The sequence below is a fragment of the Phyllobates terribilis genome, unplaced genomic scaffold (genome assembly GCF_046119375.1).
Source record: "Phyllobates terribilis strain yellow unplaced genomic scaffold, ASM4611937v1 Scaffold_2__4_contigs__length_985480577, whole genome shotgun sequence".
In the NCBI taxonomy this organism is placed as follows: Eukaryota; Metazoa; Chordata; class Amphibia; order Anura; family Dendrobatidae; genus Phyllobates; species Phyllobates terribilis.
The window spans coordinates 946014127-946036452 of NW_027362762.1; the positions used below are offsets into that span (position 1 = coordinate 946014127).

Here is a 22326-nt window from a genome sequence, read left to right on the forward strand (position 1 = left end):
TCAGTAATGTTATGTATGTACACAGTGACTGCACCAGCAGAATAGTGAGTGCAGCTCTGGAGTATAATACAGGATGTAACTCCGGATCAGTAATGTAATGTATGTACACAGTGACTCCACCAGCAGAATAGTGAGTGCAGCTCTGGAGTATAATACAGAATGTAACTCAGGATCAGTAATGTAATGTATGTACACAGTGACTGCACCAGCAGAAGAGTGAGTGCAGCTCTGGAGTATAATACAGCATGTAACTCAGGATCAGTACAGGATCAGTAATGTAATGCATGTACACAGTGACTGCACCAGCAGAATAGTGAGTGCAGCTCTGGAGTATAATACAGGATGTAACTCAGGATCAGTAATGTAATGTATGTACACAGTGACTGCACCAGCAGAATAGTGAGTGCAGCTCTGGAGTATAATACAGGATTTAACTCAGGATCAGTAATGTAATGTATGTACACAGTGACTGCACCAGCAGAATAGTGAGTGCAGCTCTGCAGTATAATACAGGATGTAACTCAGGATCAGTAGAGGATCAGTAATGTATGTACACAGTGACTGCACCAGCAGAATAGTGAGTGCAGCTCTGGAGTATAATACAGAATGTAACTCAGGATCAGTAATGTAATGTATGTATACAGTGACTGCACCAGTAGAATAGTGAGTGCAGCTCTGGAGCATAATGCAGGATAAGTAATGTGAATATATATGATGGCATCAGACAAGAACGTTCAGCACCAACCCTTTTATAAGGCCCTATTATTCTAATAGCAGGGATTGGCACAAGGTCTCATCTGTATAAACCAGTAAACTCATTTAACATTACACAACTGCATGAAGCACAATTCACCAACAATCAAAAATATTCCAATTATTTATAAGAAAAGATGAAATAAAACGAAGACGCCACAGGGAACAGAGAGACCACGCTGTCAGCCAGCCAGGTAATACCTGGATCATCTACACCCGGCACGTGTAACATTCCCACTGCTCCATATACTGCACATACAGCTCCATATTCACCTGACTCCATATTCCCCATCATGGCTGGTGATGTGATGCCTAGTGGTGGCTTGTGCTGGTTTGGGGGGATTCCTGGACTTTGCATTGGAGGTTTAGGAGACGACGTCCAACCTGGGGAAGGAACAGGTAAGGACGGAGACTTCAGGTGGACAGGTGAAGCGGCAGCAGACCCCATGACCGGCGGGGACTTAATGGAAGCAGCAGCTGCAGCCGTTGGTCCTGTCAACATCCCGGCTAACTGAGACGGCGTTTGGGGGGATTTAAGATTACCGGAGGGGGAGCCCAACATTGGAGATTGGACCTGGCGCATGGTGGGGGATTTTAAAGGGTTCACACCGGGAGAGTTCACTTGACCGCCAGAAACGGAAACGTTATCCAAAGGCTTACGGCCCAGGCCGCGCTGACCGGGGGGCGCAACATTGAGGTTGCCTGGGTTATTGTTTGGATTGAGAGGTAGAGGTGGCATGTGGCTGAGCCGGCTGTTAGTCCTTTGATCGGGCCCCATCTGTTCTCTAGGGTTCCTCAGTACTCCTCCTCCCCCGGGAGGCTGGGACATATTGAGATAAGGCCGGGAGCCCATGACGTAATCCTGCTGCGAGTGCTCGAAGGGCGCAGGGTGCATTTTTTGCTGGTTAGGAAGCATCTCGGTACTCCCCGGCCTCATTTTTATTGTGTCGTCCGGACCCATGACGTCCCTCAGTTTTTGAGGCATTAGCTGCTGGTTAGAGTTCATGTTGACGTTCAGGTTCATGTCCACCTTCATGTTCATACTGCCGGGGCCCATGCCGAACTCTACGTCTCGGCTAGGGACCATGTTAGGAGGCATTCCCTTATGGAACTCTATCCGCGACGGGCTCAGTGCGGCGTCTCCGGGCATCCGAGGGAACAAGCCGACCCCCGGCTCCATATTCCTCTGAGGTGGCATGCCTCGGCTCATTTCCATAACCGGCCGAATGCCCTCCATGACGATGCCAGGGGGCAGACCGAGCTGCTTTTCCGTAACGTGCTGATGAAAAATCTCCTCAGGCAACCCTTGTGGGTTAGGGAACCTCTCGCCTCGTCCCGGGCCGCTAAATATGTTCTGTCCGGGAGGGAAGTTACGTCCGTCGGGAATTTTTGGCACCTCATCTGGCCAATTAACGCCGGGAAGCCCGGGCCTGGATGCAGGATTGGGAACGTTGGGTCCATCCATGTCCGGGTTCATCATGCCGACAAATCCGGGCAATCGCTGCATTTGGCTTCCAGGCACATTTGGATGAGGAGGCATACCTTTAGGAGGCATGGGATGAGGTATGCCCATACCGTCTGGAAAAGGCTCGGGACCACCAGGACCCCAATTTTCCCCAGGGTTCATTTGATAAGGGGGTGGAGGACCTCTGACCATTCCCCGTGGTCCGTGCTGGTGTACCATCATGTCCTGTAGCGACCTTTGCTGCACTACAGCCTGCTCCTGCTTACGCCGCTTCTCCTCATAGAACTCCTGCTGTAATTTTAGCCAAGCCACCTGCTCCGGGGTCATGTGGTCGAGGTGGTCTTGGCCAGGCTGAGGATTCATAGGTGGGGGAACCATATCCTCTGGTGAAAAAGGCATGTCTCTATGTCCTTGGGGCCCAAACGGCATACCTCCGTCAGGATGGGGGCCGGGGCCTTTGCCTAAGTTTTGCGATTGAGCCATCATGGCCTGTATAGGGCCTTCAAGTTTCTTCTGAGGATTGTCCAGCATTCCAGAGTTTTGTTGAGGTCCCCCACTTTGGCCTGTAATGTCTTTTATGGCAAACTCTTTCTCATCCGGGAAAAGCATCCGCTGAATGTCTCTTAGGGTTTGTAAAGATCTCTCTCGATGCTCCAGCTGCTCTTGAGAAAGTCCGTCGGGATTGTCTCCTAATGACGCTTGATCCCCGCTCGGTACCTGCTGCGAGGAACTTTTGGGCTCTGCCTTGGGGTCTACGGGAGGGGCAACAACATTGCCCTGAGACATGGGGCTGGCAGCTTGATTGTTGGGTGTGGAGCTCTGCCCGCATCCCTCAGTCTGTAGCACGTTAGGGTTGGCAGGGCTGCTGGCTGCAATTTTGCTTTCCACAACCGCGGTGTCTTGCCCTATCGGACAAAGAGGCGCTGCAGGCTTGGAAGGCAGGGCCGGACCAGGCGGGTTTGATTGCACTTTGGCCGCTTGTGTATGGTTCTGTTCCTGGGGGGTAGGTGCCCGAGGGTTTGATTTCGGTTCATTACGAATGTTTGCAGAGATCTGAGTATTCTGAAATCAGAAAGAAAAGAAGATGAAAAATAAATAAAATAACAAATGACACCATTAGAAGAAATATGCAGTATGGTATAGAGCAGGAGGAGCTGAGCAGATGGATATATATCATTTGGTGGAAAAAGGTTCAGCACTATAATATATATATATATATATATATATATATATATATATATATATATATATATATATATATATATATATATATATATATATATATATATATATATATATATATATATATATATATATATATATATATATTTTTTTTTTTTTTTTTTTTCTCATTTTAATTCCTGCTCGCTCTGGGCTTAGGAGTCCAATGGGTGGAGTTAGTAAGGACCTCCCACTGGACTCTTAGGCCCAGAGCGAGCAAGAATTTAAATTATTAAATGATATTTATATGTTTTTTTTTTGGGAAAAAGAATTAGTAGAATTGTCATAGTAATTTAAATTCCTGCTCGCTCTGGGCTGGGGAATTTTTAGGACGTCCCACTAGACTCATAAACCCAGTGCGAGTAGGAATTTGAATTACTATAACAATTATACTAATTATTTTCCCCCAAAAAACATAACTATCATTTAATAAATTTAAATTCCTGCTCGCTCTGGGGCCTAGGAGTCCAGTGGGAGGTCCTTACTAACTCCACCCACTGGACTCCTAAGCCCAGAGCAAGCAAGAATTTAAAATTACAATTACACTAATTATTTTTCCAAAAAAAAAAAAAACTATATAAACTATTTAATAAATTCCTGCTCGCTCTGGATTTAGGGGCGTTTCTACTAACTCCACAGCCCAGAGCAAGCAGGACTCGCAATGAAAAAAAATATATATAAAAAAGTTACACTGAATCTTTTCCCACTAAATAATATATCAATCTGCTCAGCTCCTCCTGTACTTTAACAAGCGGCCCGCAGATCGGACGGCATGTTCAATGAGACTGGCTCCTTTAGAGAGGATGGGTTCCTGTTTTCTTTCCCCAAAAAAAAAAAAAACCTTTAAATCTCTCCACCCAGTTATGTAGCAAATAAACCTCTTTCTACCTTCAGCTACCACAAGAAAGTTACCCGATGTGATACACTTGTCAGAAGCCTTTGCCGCAGCTCTGCCCCGCCGCCATGCTTTACACTGCATTATTTCTTAGTTACAGAACAGGAATGAAAAAAAAAAAAAAACGAAGATTCGAAGTTGCACCAATATGACATTCAATTCCGTAAATGAAAAGTAAACATGAAACAATAAGCACACGAGCTTACCGTAGGAGTTGAAGTGCGCTCAGCTTTGCTGTTTGAGGTGCTCTGTATGTGGAAGAGGACAATGGATTCGGCTTGCCCCTTCATAACGGCTTCTGCAGCTCTGTGGAGGTACAGGGGTAAAGGGTTAGTAAGTGCAGACACGGCGGGGTATGCAGAAAATATCCGTATGAACATTTTGCACATGCGTATGATTCCTGAGGACTGTTTCTGGGAACTTGTTGCTGCTCCGGAATCATTATAGGATCGGAGGCATCATACAAGATGGTGCAGACATGAAGCACCGGCCCTTTAAATGTTGACTACATAACGCCTAAAGTAGCGGGGGGGGGGGACTCACTTGTTGGCCATTTCAGTAGAAAAAACGTAGACCACTTTCGATGGCGTTTTCCTCCCAGGTGCAGAGTCCAGCATCGTCGACCCATGGGAAGGAGTGGAAGACCTGGGGACGGATGTATTGGAGGGGGTCATGGTATGGGGGGCGTGGGTTTCCAAGGGCATCACCGGATCTGTAGTGTTGCAGTCTGGAGAGGAGGGGGAAGAAAGAAAAGTATATAGAAATATATAGTTACAATCGATAAACCAATGTTTGACAGCTTTACATTATGACACCGGTCCAATCAGATACCCTTCAGCCTTCAGGGGGTCTCAGGTCTGCAGCCGCCCCCCTCTCCCCATCATCATGATGTCACTTCTGGAAGTCCCTGCGATTTTAGCAGGTCTGTGTAACCCTCTCACTGCCAGGTCAGTGCTGGAATCTATATTCAACTCCCCAGGATATTAATAGGATGGAGGGCAGCAATACTCATCCTTTACAACAACTCCGATTTAAGAGCATATAGTAGCCGGACCCGCTGGTCTCGTGGCCTGAACCTAGAGCCACATGGGCATATATGAGGACTCACTCAGGTCAGGAGACTCGCAGGCGGTTGTTAAAATTTTTTTTTTTTTTTAACAAATAAAAACACAATTGTGGAATTGCTCTTTTTCAGCATTTTTTTTTCTCGCTTTGCAGTACTTTACATGATGAAATGAATGGTGGCACTAAAAAGTACAAATTGTACTGCAAAAAAAAAACAAAAAAAAAACCCAAGCCCTCATACGGCTATGGGGACGGAAAAATAAAGAAAATAAGTTCTAACATATGAAAGAGGAGGAAAAAACAAACAAAAACATGGAAACTAGCTATGTCAGGAAGGGGTTAAATTAGGTTTTTGTTTTCTTGTAATTTTTTTTTTTTTTTTTTAGACATTTGTTTCATGGGAATTTTTGTTTATTTTTGCACCGCTGACTTTTACAAGCTCTTAATTAGCTGTAAAATGAGTTGACGGAGAATCCATCAGGGAGCTCATTCTGACGGGGGAGTTTCTTTGCTGACAGCAGCAGCAGCGCCGTCATGACTGCTGCAGCCAATCATTGAGCTAAGAGGTCTAGTGCCAGCTACCTCCATATGCAACAGTGGAGAGACAGGCAGTGGAAAAAGTCAGATTTTCTTATTTTTAGCCCGTGCACAATTTTTCTTTTTTTTGTTAAATTATGGCAAATACCCAAATGCATCCGGATTCAGGGGGCTCACCTTTAATTTCGGAGTCTGTAGTGGGGGTTCCTGGGTCTCTCTGGTCAAACGATTCAGCAGAAATGCTTCTTTCCCTTTTGCCTTTCCCTTTGGCTCCATTGCCAGCCCCATTCTTCAGTCCCATACTGCCCCCGGGACCTTGTAGCGGTTTGGGGGTGTGGTTGCCACTTTTGGGGTCACAAGGAGACGCTTGCGACTGGCTGGTGGAACCTCCCTGTTTCCCTTGGCTGGAGAACTTGGCGTCCAGCTGGGGGTTGCCAGAAGGAGACATCACGGAGGGAGGGTGGACCATAACCTCTGGCTTCGATTTTGGGCTGCTAGAAAGAAAATGGAAAAAAAATATATACATATGAGCGTGATTGTACTGCAATGATCCTATAATTCAGCATCCACGTACCTGACAGCGCCACGCTTGCTTATATGGCCAAAACTGGTACTACAGCTCGGTCCCATCCATTTGATAGAGCCGAGCTGCAGCACAGGTCTGGTTTCGTGGACGGGCCCCGTCCTCGTTAGTGGTTGTTTACAATGTTTTCGGGGGGGGGGGGGGGGTGTCACGTGCCGCAGTGCAGAACTTCCCGGAGCAGCTCTGTCAATACGCAGCTCTGTTTCTATGTACACAGCGACGGCTGCACAGCGTAAATACAGGCTGACATCACAGCACAGCGGCCGGACAAACACCGGCAGGGAGACACCCAGGCCCAAACTACCCCCCCCCCCCCCGCGAGATAATCCCCCAAACTATACCCCCCCCGCGAGATAATCCCCCAAACTATACCCCCCCCGCGAGATAATCCCCCAAACTATACCCCCCCCGCGAGATAATCCCCCAAACTATACCCCCCGCGAGATAATCCCCCAAACTATACCCCCCCGCGAGATAATCCCCCAAACTATACCCACCCCGCGAGATAATCCCCCAAACTATACCCCCCCGCGAGATAATCCCCCAAACTATACCCACCCCGCGAGATAATCCCCCAAACTATACCCCCCCCGCGAGATAATCCCCCAAACTATACCCCCCCGCGAGATAATCCCCCAAACTATACCCCCCCCGCGAGATAATCCCCCAAACTATACCCCCCCCGCGAGATAATCCCCCAAACTATACCCCCCCCGCGAGATAATCCCCCAAACTATACCCCCCCCGCGAGATAATCCCCCAAACTATACCCCCCCGCGAGATAATCCCCCAAACTATACCCCCCCGCGAGATAATCCCCCAAACTATACCAGAGCTATCCCCCCCTGCAATAATCCCCAGAGCTATCCCCCCCCTGCAATAATCCCCAGAGCTATCCCCCCCTGCAATAATCCCCAGAGCTATCCCCCCCTGCAATAATCCCCAGAGCTATCCCCCCCCCTGCAATAATCCCCAGAGCTATCCCCCCCCTGCAATAATCCCCAGAGCTATCCCCCCCTGCAATAATCCCCAGAGCTATCCCCCCCCTGCAATAATCCCCAGAGCTATCCCCCCCCTGCAATAATCCCCAGAGCTATCCCCCCCTGCAATAATCCCCAGAGCTATCCCCCCCTGCAATAATCCCCAGAGCTATCCCCCCCTGCAATAATCCCCAGAGCTATCCCCCCCTGCAATAATCCCCAGAGCAATACCCGAGCAATCCCCCCCCCACTACCTGCCCCGCAATAATCCCCTGAGCTACACACCCCCTGCAATAATCACCCGAACTATACCCCCCCCAACTACCTCCTGCAGTAATCCCCTGAACTATACTCCCCACAATAATCCCCTCGAGAGTCCCATACAAACGCTCAGCTATATACACACAAAAATTACACTGCCGCCAAAGAAAAGAGATCCCCGATATTGCATTACTGTCCTGCACGCCACCAATACAGGCGGCCGATACTGCCACAAGTGCTGCAGATGGAGGGGGGAGGAATCTGCTCCATCCTCAACCATCAGGTACCAAATTGGGATAAAAAAAAAAAAACAACAACATTAAAGGGGTTTTCATGAGATTAGAGATAGTCATCACTATCGTCAATAGCCCTGCTCTGACCCTTAGGCCATGGGTACCGGTGGCGTCCCCCAATAGGCTTGTAGGAGGAGCGGAGGGGAGGCATGAAGGGGAGGTGGAGGTACAGGGAGTCCTACCTCTGTGTGTTTCCTGACGGGGAGTTTCGCACTTTGGGGTTACTGGAATGCATTGACAGAGATCCTGAGCTCACAGTCACGGACGCAGTGGGGCTCGCCAGGTTCTTTGGAGGGCTGGGGGGCTTCAGGTGAGCTTTCTGTGAGGCGCTTTTGTCAGCGTTGTCCTTTTGCTCGTCCTTTTCCTTTTTGTTTCGCTCTCTCTTGTTGAAGTGGGTTCTCCCCTCCTGCAATTCCAGCATTCTTCGGACATGTGGCTGTCGCTGCGGAGGGAACGCCGGGCATCGCCAGGGCACACTGCAAGACAAGAGCGGGCACAACACAGTCACGGGGGCTCGCCGACCACTGAGCCCTTATCCATTGTCGCACATCCGGAAGTTGGGGGAAGTCGGAGTTAATTTGTGACACTGCGAGTCAAGCAAGTGAACGCCGCTCGTCCAACAGCTACGAATTCCCTGTCCGGCGGCAGAACCGGCTGATAAACACCCGGTGATCACGTCCTTCCCCAATGTCACTATATTACAGGAGCCGTGCGGAGCTACGGAGACCGGAAGAAAAACACCAACCGATCGCCGGAACGGGGGAGGTCTGTACCTCATCCTGGCAATCATTGGGGTCTCAGCAGCTGGATCCACCTGTCTAGTAACATCCTTATCACTCTGTGTACTGTCGTTCCTCTGTTACTCCTCCTGGAAACTGTCAAGTGGATGTGTCCATTACTGGTAACGCCCCGTTGTACATTTATTCATACATTTCTAAGAGGAATAACAGAGGGACGACAGAGTACAGAGAATCCAAGGAGTTATGTCCAGGCAATGCCTTAAAAGGTGACCCTTTTTAGGGCAGGTTTTGCATAAAGGTGGTCCCCATTGGTGGTCCAGTTAGCGGGACTGATGACATCACTGCGGTGGCTGGCCAATGGTCGATGCGATCGCAAGGTATGACGTCAGATACATCAGCCATGGGCGAGGTCATCACTCCCGCCAACCGGAACAGACCCACGGGGGCCACTTTTGGGGCATATATGGAATAAACCCAGAGGAGATTTGTACAATTCAGCAAATGAAGCTTTATTTACAAATCCCAGAGCCCGTTTAAACACACACCGGATATGCTGTGACTTATAGTGCCATAACACAAGGCAATGGTGGACAGACGTATGGGTGCGCAGCGGGTGGTGGGCGCCGCGCCTGCTGGATGTGTGACCGGGTGGCGCTCTACCTGCTTAGCGGCTCTGATTCTGAACAATGACGCTTTCTCTTCTCCGTGAGGCCGAAGCCGCGGGCGGGGAAGGCTCGGCACGGCGGCAGCTCCACGCGGGAGGAGACGGGGTCCGCTCTCAGCTCTGTATAATTAATCTTGGCTTCTCCTCGGCATTACTCACCAGGGCCCCTGGGGTCATGAGACGGCGCTGCTCATCCTGCTCCTCAGCGAGGACCCGTGCAACGGAAGCGCAATTACCTGCGAGCGAACAGAGAAGCTGGTGAGCGGGAGGAAGGACATTAGCTACAGAGACCCCTGTCGTGGGAAAGCTGGGGGACCACCAACACCTGACACCTATCATAGCAGACCCCCGAGTGGCAATTATCCATCCGAAAAACAAGCAGAACTAATACAAGCCCTTCTCCAGAGACAGGGTCACCCGGCTTTCCAAGACTCCTGAAAGGCAAAGCATCCAGAGAACCTTGTAGTAGTGTTATTGGCCGCCCCCACACTTATAACAAGAGCGACTGACAACCAGCACACCCCCCCCCCCCCGTCCTGCAACAGAGGTCACTCCGCTTTCTACCATGCCTCAACCAATAAGGCCCCCACATACAGCCCCTCCCCACGCGCAGACAGCCGATACGGCCCCCCTCCCCACGCGCAGACAGCCGATACGGCCCCCCCCTCCCCGCGCGCAGACAGCCGATACGGCCCCCCCCTCCCCGCGCGCAGACAGCCGATACGGCCCCCCCCTCCCCGCGCGCAGACAGCCGATACGGCCCCCCCCTCCCCGCGCGCAGACAGCCGATACGACCCCCCCTCCCCGCGCGCAGACAGCCGATACGACCCCCCCTCCCCGCGCGCAGACAGCCGATACGGCCCCCCCTCCCCGCGCGCAGACAGCCGATACGGCCCCCCCTCCCCGCGCGCAGACAGCCGATACGACCCCCCCTCCCCGCGCGCAGACAGCCGATACGACCCCCCCTCCCCACGCGCAGACAGCCGATATGACCCCCCCCTCCCCACGCGCAGACAGCCGATACGGCCCCCCCCTCCCCACGCGCAGACAGCCGATACGGCCCCCCCCTCCCCACGCGCAGACAGCCGATACGGCCCCCCCCTCCCCACACGCAGACAGCCGATACGGCCCCCCTCCCCACGCGCAGACAGCCGATACGGCCCCCCCTCCCCACGCGCAGACAGCCGATACGGCCCCCCCCTCCCCACGCGCAGACAGCCGATACGGCCCCCCCCTCCCCACGCGCAGACAGCCGATACGGCCCCCCTCCCCACGCGCAGACAGCCGATACGGCCCCCCCCCCCCCACACGCAGACAGCCGATACGGCCCCCCCCCTCCCCACACGCAGACAACCGATACGGTCCCCCTCCCCACGCGCAGACAGCCGATACGGCGCCCCCCCCCCCCCCCCCACACGCAGACAGCCGATACGGCCCCCCCCCTCCCCACACGCAGACAACCGATACGGTCCCCCTCCCCACGCGCACACAGCCGATACGGCCCCCCCCTCCCCACACGCAGACAGCCGATACAGTTCCTCTATAACACAGACAACCAATATGGCCCCTGTAACAGCTCCCCCTAGTGGTCATCTCTCAACTTTTCAATATAGAAGTCAGTATCAGGAAGGACATCAGACGACGTGCTGTCAGGGGGGGGCGGCTGACAACCCCACGATAACAGTTATGAGTGAACCATCGCCGTCCTCGTCATACCAGCTCCTCTGCCCCAGTACATGGTCGCTCTGGGCACACGCACTTCTCCAGTCACTGGGCCATTCCCGAGCCTCGGAGAGCTGGGCGACACCACAAGAGACGTCGGCTGTCACTCAGCTTTCCCAGGAACGGATATAAACCCACACACGTCTGAATGCGGTGATCGGCAGCACCAGAGGCGTCTGTGGAAGCCGACACCCGGCGATATATAATTAATCATGGAAGACTTGTTAATGAAGATGCTGCGCAAACACGTTGTCTGCACGGGTCTACAGTGACACAAACGTACCGTGCCCCCTCCACCGGACCCTCCACTCCTGGTAACCCAGAGCGGGACGCCCCCTGATAGCACACTGTGTGCCCCCGATCCTCACCCCCACAATAAAAGGGATAATCCACCAAATACTGGAAACTTCAGGGCCGACTACAGATGATTGGGGATTTTCAATGGAAAGATACTATAATTCTGAGGACCCCCCGCCCCCCACCACTGTAAAAGTACAATCAGAGGTCGGACCCACACCATTGATACTAACAATGAAGGGGCTGTAGGTTTAGTGATGAGCCCCTTTATCTTCAGGATCATTGAGCATCTCAGTGGTAGGACCCCAAGTTATCCGCTGTGCAGAATAAAACTATACCAACAGACCCCCCATCCCCCCCAAGGATAAAAGGGGCCACAGTGCTAGTTTTACCAGCACAGCAAATAACTAGGGGTCCTACCACTAGGATGCCCAGTGATCCTGAGGGCTAGGACCCCCTAGTGGGGTGAGAGTCTGCCCTCTACTCTCTGCAGAGGTTTGTCCCTCGCTGCCACCTGTACGACAGGAGACGTCATTGAGAACCAGAAGTGACCCCAACACAAAGTACGGCAGCCCCTCCGTTTAACCTTCTGCCGTTACGGCGACATTTTCCCAAGTCTCTACCTGCAGTCAGTAAAGTCAAAAAATAAAATCTTAAATTATAAACAAACTCGGCCAAAAAAAAATTAAAATTCTAGGAAAAAATGTTGGTAATGTGGCCCATCATTCCCCAGTGGCTTTTGTTTTATACCAGACAAGACAGAGTGAACAGATCACAGCTGAGGGTTTGTCACAACTGTATCCAGGGTGGACAATGCTACAAATGTATCACTGCAGCTAATGGCCTCTACATGGCACACAGTGACAGTCAAGCAGCTGTGAGGAGCGCTGCTCTGCAGGCTTTTCCTGGATAACAGAAGGATGATCCCTTCATTGAAAGCAAGCAGAGGTGCAGGACACTAATCCAGCGGTGTAGAAGTCACTGTGCTGACGCTCCGTCTGCCGGGGTCTCGGGCCGCTCAGCCTTGTTACACAGATCATGGTGGTATTTTAATGTTGATTGGGAATCAGGATCAACAGAGGCCGGAAACCCAACGGTCGTGACGTTACCCCTCATCTTGTATAGGGGACACCTACGTATTGCAATACCCCTGTAAGGTCAGTACGTCACCCAGCTTTGCCAGAAGCAGCTGAACACGGCCGGCGAGCCGTCACTTTACAATCTGGGCCATTATTATATAACAATATTATATACGGCATCAACCAAGCGACTGACGGGACGAAGAAACCAGGAGAACGTCATAAATCTGTCAGCAATTAGTCCTACATCTACATGTCATGTAATTACACGTCCTCCTCACCCAGCACTGTCTGGGGAAGAAGGCAAAATATATATATTATTACACACCCCGTACACACTATATAGTACAAACACATCACACACAAAAATTATATAGTACAAACACATCACACACAAAAATATATATATATATATATATATATATATATATATATATATATATATATATATATATATATATATATATATATACACACACACATACATATACTGTGTGTACATATGTGTATATATAACACTATAGTACACATGCACTAATTACATATATATTATATACACACCACACATATAAACATACACTAATATATATAGTGTGTAATATTTATAATATATAGTGTGTATATGTACATACAGTACAGACCAAAAGTTTGGACACACCTTCTCATTTAAAGATTTTTCTGTATTTTCATGACTATGATAATTGTACATTCACACTGAAGGCATCAAAACTATGAATTAACACATGTGGAATTATATACTTAACAAAAAAGTGTGAAACAGCTGAAAATATGTCTTATATTCTAGGTTCTTCAAAGTAGCCACCTTTTGCTTTGATGACTGCTTTGCCCACTCTTGGCATTCTCTTGATGAGCTTCAAGAGGTAGTCACCGGAAATGGTCTTCACTTCACAGGTGTGCCCTGTCAGGTTTAATAAGTGGGATTTCTTGCCTTATAAATGGAGTTGGGACCATCAGTTGTGTTGTGCAGAAGTCAGGTGGATACACAGCTGATAGTCCTACTGAATAGACTGTTAGAATTTGTATTATGGCAAGAAAAAAGCAGCTAAGTAAAGAAAAATGAGTGGCCATCATTACTTTAAGAAATGAAGGTCAGTCAGTGAGTTGAAAGTGTCCCCAAGTGCAGTTGCAAAAACCATCAAGCGCTACAAAGAAACTGGCTCACATGAGGACCGCCCCAGGAAAGGAAGACCAAGAGTCACCTCTGCTTCTGAGGATAAGTTTAGCCGAGTCACCAGCCTCAGAAATCACAGGTTAACAGCAGCTCAGATTAGAGACCAGGTCAATGCCACACAGAGTTCTAGCAGCAGACACATCTCTACAACAACTGTTAAGAGGAGACTTTGTGCAGCAGGCCTTCATGGTAAAATAGCTGCTAGGAAACCACTGCTAAGGACAGGCAACAAGCAGACGAGACTTGTTTGGGCTAAAGAACACAAGGAATGGACATTAGACCAGTGGAAATCTGTGCTTTGGTCTGATGAGTCCAAATTTGAGATCTTTGGTTCCAACCACCGTGTCTTTGTGCGACGCAGAAAAGGTGAACGGATGGACTCTACATGCCTGGTTCCCACCGTGAAGCATGGAGGAGGAGGTGTGATGGTGTGGGGGGGGGGGGGGGGGGGGGCTTTGCTGGTGACACTGTTGGGGATTTTTTTTCAAAGTTGAAGGCATACTGAACCAGCATGGCTACCACAGCATCTTGCAGCGGCATGCTATTCCATCCGGTTTGCATTTAGTTGGACCATCATTTATTTTTCAACAGGACAATGACTCCAAACACCTCCAGGCTGTGTAAGGGCTATTTGACCAAGAAGGAGAGTGATGGGGTGCTACGCCAGATGACCTGGCCTCCACAGTCACCAGACCTGAACCCAATCGAGATGGTTTGGGGTGAGCTGGGCCGCAGAGTGAAGGCAAAAGGGCCAACAAGTGCTAAGCATCTCTGGGAACTCCTTCAAGATTGTTGGAAGACCATTTCCGGTGACTACCTCTTGAAGCTCATCAAGAGAATGCCAAGAGTGTGCAAAGCAGTCATCAAAGCAAAAGGTGGCTACTTTGAAGAACCTAGAATATAAGACATATTTTCAGTTGTTTCACACTTTTTTGTTAAGTATATAATTCCACATGTGGTAATTCATAGTTTTGATGCCTTCAGTGTGAATGTACAATTTTCAAAGTCATGAAAATACAGAAAAATCTTTAAATGAGAAGGTGTGTCCAAACTTTTGGTCTGTACTGTATGTGTGGTGTGTGTATATAATATATATGTAATTAGGGCATGTGTACTATAGTGTGTTATATATACACACACACACAATGTATATATACACATCACACGTGGTTCTGCTCCCCTCCACCATAGGAAGTGGAATCGGAGCCACACACCAGAACACTCCACAGTCACAGGAAGCCTTCCACACTCCTGTGTACCCTCACGCTAGGAGTTGTAGTTTGTCCACGGCCCTCTTAAAGAGACAGTAAACACAAAATGTGACATACGTCATCGTAAGAAGCAAGTAATTATTCCATTGTCAGCCATTTGAGGCTGGAGAAAAAAGGGGCCATAGAAGCCAGATCCCTGGAATTTTAGGAGTCTGCCTAATAATTTCTATATATTTTAGCTAGTAACCAGCTCCAATATTTTAAAGGGGTATCCCATGCTAAAATTATGGCCTATCCTAGCGATATACCATCACGGTGTGACTGATGGGAGTGCGACCTCGGAGACCCCCATGCAGAGCGCCGCCCCCAATGCACCACTGCTACTTTCAAGCAAACAGAAGACTGGAGCCCTGACACCACTATACAGGGAAGAGGAGCAACGTGGGAGCGGCACTAACTGCACCGTGGCCCCTTCATGCTCAGGCTGTAGGAGGGGATCAGACCCACCAGACAGAACGTGACGGCTTATCCTAGAGACAGGCCATCACTTTATAATTTGGGAATACACATTTGAGACCAGGTTTTAGTTCTCGGCCCGATACAATGAGGCCAATCTGTACTTGTCGACAAGGCACAATGACCGGACTCAAGATCTCTGATCACTGTCAGTGAACGGGAACATTCTTGCATCCAGAGGCTGCAGGGACCTATCACTTTTTACACATCTGTGTGATCTGCAAGGGGTCGGGGGGACGGGGGGTTTGCCTTTGGGAAATCTAATACTCATAAGTACAGGGGAATTTGCTCTTTTAAAGAGAATCTGTCAGTAGCTTTTTGCTATGGAATCTGAGAGCAGTGTGATGTAGGGACAGAGACCCTGATTCCAGAGATGTGTCACTTACTGGGCTGCTTGCTGCAGTTTAGATAGTATCAGTTTTCTCTGCATTAGATGTAGCAGAGCTCAGGATGCTGAGCTGTGTATAACCCCGCCCCCTCACTGCTGATTGGCTGCTTAGGTACAGTGTATACAGGAATCTACCAATCAGTGGTGGAGGCGGGGCTGCACAGATTAGCCTGACATGTCTGCACATGACACCTAGTCCTGCAGTAATAATCTGCTGATAAAACACTATTAAAACTTCCACCCACAGCCTAATAGGTGACACATCGCTGGAATCAGGTCTCTGACTATTCAAACAAGTGGTGACCACACATGCTACCACAACACTTCATGCACACAGGGGAGTTGGGACCCCTGTACTTGTGCCAGTGGGAGTCCCAGCAATCCTACATTTATCATCTCAGCTTTATAGCAGAGGTTTCGTTACAACTGTATCCAGATGAGACTGCAAATAAGAAGCCAGGAACTCTAATGTCAAACCTAAAAGTCAATATCGACCCTTTAACGGAGAAGAAGTCAATCCAAACACTCCATTTGCAGACATGTTTATGGGGAGAAACGTTAACCCTTAGACCCCCGTCAGAGGCTTCTCACCCAGCCTGCTTTGCACTGATGAGAGGCTGACATCTTGGAACACATGCCTGCAAAGGAGTATGGGGGGTCTGGTTTCTTATCCCAAGTCATGTGGTAAGACTTGTTAAAGGGTCGATATTGACCCTTAGTATTTCTAAACCATATCCGAAACCCAGAAAGTTGGCCTCACAGAAGACTGTCTACACAGAACAGGTACACTGAGACAAACCCTCAGCTGTGTGATATATTCGATCAGTGCAGAGGTCCATGATAATATACACTGACTGCAAGGAGAGAAATATAGAAAGAAAGCGCAGATCTTCATAATAAAACGATTACACTACAAATACTACATCTCCTTTGAGGGGTCCTCAGAATAAAATCACCAAAAATCTGACTAATAAAGCAAAATGGTAATGCCATAGTCATACAGGCTGTCAGGCAGCAGGTCTATGGCCCTGTTCTCGGGATCGGGGGGAGTCCCAGTGGTGGACACATAAAAGCCCCTTTAATTCACATTCATCGTGCGAGTAAACAAACAAGCATGCTTAGCAATGGTGAAGCCAAATCTATAACTCGCTGGGCTTATTAATCAGATTTGTGCCAGACTAGCCTTAAAGGACGCTAATTAAAAGGGACGGTTCATAAACATTTCACACGTCCCCCACCGCTGCGCCTACAACAAATACCTCAGCGCCCAAAAAGAGGCAATAAAAAAACTAATTATTAGACACAATCACACAAGTAAAGCTGAAATATAACAAGAATAAACCTCAAATCAGTTTTGTCCTGGGAACACTTAGTAACTGACTGTATCCGCTCCTCGCTGCGCTCCCTGCTGTCAGTCAGGGAATGGCAGCACTCCTCCTGTAATGCCCACAGGCGGAGATCCTGGCGGAGTCCAAAACAGCAGGGGCGTGTGGACTCCAGGATTGTACAGCAGTGTAACAAACCCTCAGCTGTGAGAAGGAAGAGGTCTGGATGAAAACAAGCAACTTCCAACTTCCAGTAAATCTCAGATGCCACAGACAAATACAAAGCAAATATTGTCACAACGGAGCGAGAAGACCCCGACCCAAAACCCGCTGCTCCCCTCTGCCATCAATACAGACACCTTATTCCCTGCTGTGCACCAGTCTATACCCAAATATCGCCAGCTGTGAGTGCCTGCCCTCGTACAATGCCGCTGCTGTGTGGGGCCTGCACTCCCCTGATCTGCAGCCCACCAGCAGCGGCCAGAGAACAGTCTCCACAGCTTCCATGTTCCACTTATGTACTTACTGCAGAGTTATTTACCCGTCCTCGCCCCCCACTACTACTGCCCCGGACCCGTCCTCGCCCCCCACTACTACTGCCCCGGACCCGTCCTCGCCCCCCACTACTACTGCCCCGGACCCGTCCTCGCCCCCCACTACTACTGCCCCGGACAAGTCCTCGCCCCCCACTACTACAGCCCCGGACCTGTCCTCGCCCCCACGGCCCCCACTACTGCCCAGCCCTCGCCCCCACGGCCCCCACTACTGCCCAGCCCTCGCCCCCACGGCCCCCACTACTGCCCAGCCCTCGCCCCCACGGCCCCCACTACTGCCCAGCCCTCGCCCCCACGGCCCCCATTACTGCCCAGCCCTCGCCCCCACAGCTCCCACTACTGCCCAGCCCTCGCCCCCACGGCCCCCATTACTGCCCAGCCCTCGCCCCCACGGCTCCCACTGCCCAGTCCTCGCCACCATGGCTCCCACTGCCCAGTCCTTGCCACCACGGCTCCCGCTTCTCCGGACCTGTCCTCACCCCCACAACTTCACCCATCCTCACCCTCATACTTACCCCCCACAGTTCCCATTGGCCTGGAGCCGTCCTTACCCCCATTTTCTCTGACCCGTCCTCACCCCCTCCACCCCATGGCTCCCATGTCCTCAGACCAGTCCTTGCCCCCACTGACCCAGACCCATCCTCACTCATCCCATGGCATAGCCTCAGACATGTCCTTACCTCCACCCACCCCACTTCCTCAGACCCATCTTTATCCCCAATGCCCTGAACCAGTTTTTGCCCCCACTTCCTCAGACCCATCCTTCCACTGCCCCGGATCCGTCCTCACCACCATAGCCTCGGACCCGTCCTTAACCTCCACAGATTCCGTTGCCCCCCCGGTCCCGGGTCTCCTCTCCCCTCCCCCAGCTCTCCTCGCCCCCCGGTCCCGGCTCCCTTCCCCTCTCCCCCGTTGCCCCCCGGTCCCGGCTCCCTTCCCCTCTCCCCCGTTGCCGGCTCCCTTCCCCTCTCCCCCGTTGCCCCCCGGGTCCCGGCTCCCTTCCCCTCTCCCCCGGGTCCCGGCTCCCTTCCCCTCTCCCCCGGGTCCCGGCTCCCTTCCCCTCTCCCCCGTTGCCCCCCGGTCCCGGCTCCCTTCCCCTCTCCCCCCCGGTCCCGGCTCCCTTCCCCTCTCCCCCCCGGTCCCGGCTCCCTTCCCCTCTCCCCCCCGGTCCCGGCTCCCTTCCCCTCTCCCCCCCGGTCCCGGCTCCCTTCCCCTCTCCCCCCCGGTCCCGGCTCCCTTCCCCTCTCCGCCTCCGGCTCCCTTCCCCTCTCCCCCCCGGTCCCGGCTCCCTTCCCCTCTCCCCCGTTGCCCCCCCGGTCCCGGCTCCCTTCCCCTCTCCCCCGTTCCCGGCTCTCTTCCCCCCTCCTCTCCCCCGGCTCTCTTCCCCCCTCCTCTCCCCCGGTCCCAGCTCTCTTCCCCTATCCTCTCCCTCGTTGCCCCCCGGTCCCGGCTCTCTTCCCCTCTCCTCTCCCCCGTTGCCCCCCGGTCCCGGCTCTCTTCCCCTCTCCTCTCCCCCGTTGCCGGCTCTCTTCCCCTCTCCTCTCCCGAGTTGCCCCCCGGTCCCGGCTCTCTTCCCCTCTCCTCTCCCCCGTTGCCGGCTCTCTTCCCCTCTCCTCTCCCGAGTTGCCCCCCGGTCCCGGCTCTCTTCTCCTCTCCCCCGTTGCCCCCCGGTCCCGGCTCTCTTCCCCTCTCCCCCGTTGCTCCCCGGTCCCGGCTCTCCTCTCTCCCGTTGCCCCCCGGTCCCGGCTCTCTTCCCTTCTCCTCTCCCCGTTGCCCCCCGGTCCCGGCTCTCTTCCCTTCTCCTCTCCCCGTTGCCCCCCGGTCCCGGCTCTCCTCTCCCCCGTTGCCCCCGGGTCCCGGCTCTCCTCTCCCCCGTTGCCCCCGGGTCCCGGCTCTCCTCTCCCCCGTTGCCCCCGGGTCCCGGCTCTCCTCTCCCCCGTTGCCCCCCGGTCCCGGCTCTCCTCTCCCCCGTTGCCCCCCGGTCCCGGCTCTCCTCTCCCCCGTTGCCCCCCGGTCCCGGCTCTCCTCTCCCCCGTTGCCCCCCGGTCCCGGCTCTCCTCTCCCCCGTTGCCCCCCGGTCCCGGCTCTCCTCTCCCCCGTTGCCCCCCGGTCCCGGCTCTCCTCTCCCCCGTTGCCCCCCGGTCCCGGCTCTCCTCTCCCCCGTCGCTCAGGCCCGGCGCTCCGCACTCCCTCACCCGTCCCGGCAGTCACCAGGAGCGGCGTCCACACACCGGCCCTGTCCCCGGAGGCCCGCTCCTGTAACTCTCCAGGCCGGAGAGGCCTGCGCTGTGGCCGGGGCCTCCTCCCCCAGCGTGTCCCCGATCCCCAGACTCCGGGCCTGCTAGCGTGGAGCCAGGCAGCGACACTCACCGGTAGCAGCAGCAGCAGGGACGAGGCGAAGCTCCCGCCGCGGGGGGAGGGGGACTGGCTGGAGGAGGAGGGGGATATAACGTGACGCGATCTCCGGGGCTCCGCGGTCCGCTCACTCCCCTCACAGCCGGCAGTGCGGGCCGCTCGGCGGCAGCTTTAATCTCCCGCAGCCGCACACAAGCTCCATTGTCTTTTTTTCTCTCTCTCTCCCCCTCCTTCAGCACCTTCTCCTACCTCCTCCCCCTTTCCGGCTCCTGCAAGTGGTGCCTTCCTCCTCCCCTCGCCGTGCCGCCGATAAAACCACGCCCCCTCCGCGTTGCGGACACGCCCCCGACATTCCCGACACTTACCGCCGCTTCGAGTGACTCTCAGGACACGCCCACCTCAGCGAGGGCGGCCACGCCTCCTCAATTCCACTCTAAAGACTTTCGTGAGAATTCAGACACGCCCACGTGTGATAAACCCCGCCCACCCCGTCTGCCTGTTCTTCCTTTCTCTCACTCTCACCAGAGGAACGTTCCACTCCTAACTGCCTCCCCCTGTGTGGAGTGGTTCCGCCCCCCTCCTTATCCCACTTCCCTCCTCCCCCCAGGGGGCGGTGACCCCGCCCACCTCCATTACACCCCCCTCACCCTCCTCCACCCGCCCGGCCAGCTCCTGACAACTGCACTGATTGCTGCTGCTGCGGCCGCGCACAGTGTGCAGCCATTGTTATGTTCTCTCTGTCAGTGCATGAGCACTCTATACTTAAAAAAGAGGTTCTGCAGCAGCTGAAGTGTGCATTATACAGTTCTGTAGCAATGGTGGGAGTGTAGCTTATAATATACACCTCAGCTGCTGCACAACATCTTTTTAAAGAAGACTTGCAAGCTAAATGTCCATCACTCAAAGAGGTGCTGCAGCAGCTGAAATGCATATCATAAGTGGCATACCGCAGCTGCTGCAGAACCTCTTTGAGCTTGAAGTCAACAGATCACAGTTCCTCTTGAAAAAGAGGTTCTGCAGCAGCTGAGCTATGTATTATAAGGTCCTGGGGCAATGCCATCTAGGATATGGACCTCAGCTGCTGCAGAACCTCTTTTAAAGAGGAACTGTGAGACGGCCCAAAGAAGTTATGCAGCAGCCAAAATGCATGTACGTTTCCACTGTTGCTCCAGAACCTTATATAGCACACCACAGCTGCTGCTGCTGAACCTCTTTGAGCTTGAAGTCAGTAGCTCCCAAGCTCTTCTTTAAAAAGAGGTTCTGCAGCAGCTGCGGTCAGTATCATGAGATCCTGGGGCAATGTTACTTACAATATGCAACTAAGCCTCTGCAGAACCTCTTTAAAATTGACGTCAGTGATGGTCACTTAGCTCATGTTCTCACAGCTCCCCCAGGAAGTTATACTACTTGCCACAGCTGCTGAAGAACCTCTTTTTTTTTAGAAGAGTTGACAGCTAAAAGTTCATTGCTTATGATTGATATCAAGCCTTAAGAGGTTCTGCAGTAGTTGTGTTGTATATTATGAGTTATATTCCCACCAGTGCTCCAGACGCTTGTTATGTACTCCTCAGCTGCTGCAGAACCTCTTTTTAAAGAGGCTTTGAAAACTAAAAATCCATTATTGATCACTGACATCAAGCCTGAGGAAGTTCTGCAGCAGCTGAGGTGTATAGCATAAATTATATTCTCAACAGTGCTCCAGAACCTTATAATACACATCTCAGCTGCTGCAGAACCTCTTTGAGCTTCATGTTAGTAGCTCTCAGTTCCTTTTCAGAAAGAGGTTCTGCAGCAGCTAAGGTATGTCGTATAGGTTCCTGGGGCAGTGGTGGGTATGTAACATACAATATACACAGCTGCTGCAGAACCCCTTTTTGAAGAGGATCTGTTAGCTAAATGACCATCACTGTCATCAAGTTTAAAGAGGTTCTGCAGCATCTGAGATTCATATCATAAGTGACATTGCCCCAGAGTCGTATAGTGCACACGGCAGCTGCTGGAGAACCTCTTTAAGCCCGATGTCAGTAGTTCGAAGTTTGTCTTCAAAATGAGGTTCTGTAGTAGCTGCAGTGTGTATTATAAGATTATGATATGCACCTCAGCTGCTGCAGAACCTCTTTAAACTTGATTTAAGGGATGGTCATTTATCTCACAGACCCTGCTAAAAACAGAGGTTCTGCAGCGGCTGACGTGAATATCATAAGCATTAGCATTGCCTCAGGATCTTATA

The 22326-nt window shown here is 51.9% G+C and overlaps 1 protein-coding gene across 5 annotated transcripts in view; it reads right to left on the minus strand.

Moving 5' to 3' along the window:
- Window positions 1-22326, minus strand: part of BCL9 (BCL9 transcription coactivator) — a 184213-nt gene that overhangs the window by 17938 nt on the left and 143949 nt on the right. Inside the window, exons 1-7 of one of the 5 annotated variants that reach the window (XM_073668506.1) lie at window positions 20112-20436; window positions 9617-9693; window positions 8236-8529; window positions 6114-6430; window positions 4878-5061; window positions 4541-4640; window positions 1027-3280 (exon numbers count right to left, since the gene is read on the minus strand). In XM_073668506.1, the coding sequence (XP_073524607.1) occupies window positions 1027-3280; window positions 4541-4640; window positions 4878-5061; window positions 6114-6430; window positions 8236-8474 (3094 nt within the window). In that variant the 5' untranslated portion in view covers window positions 8475-8529; window positions 9617-9693; window positions 20112-20436. The other 4 variants (XM_073668509.1, XM_073668510.1, XM_073668508.1 and 1 more) reach the window with 4 other exon arrangements.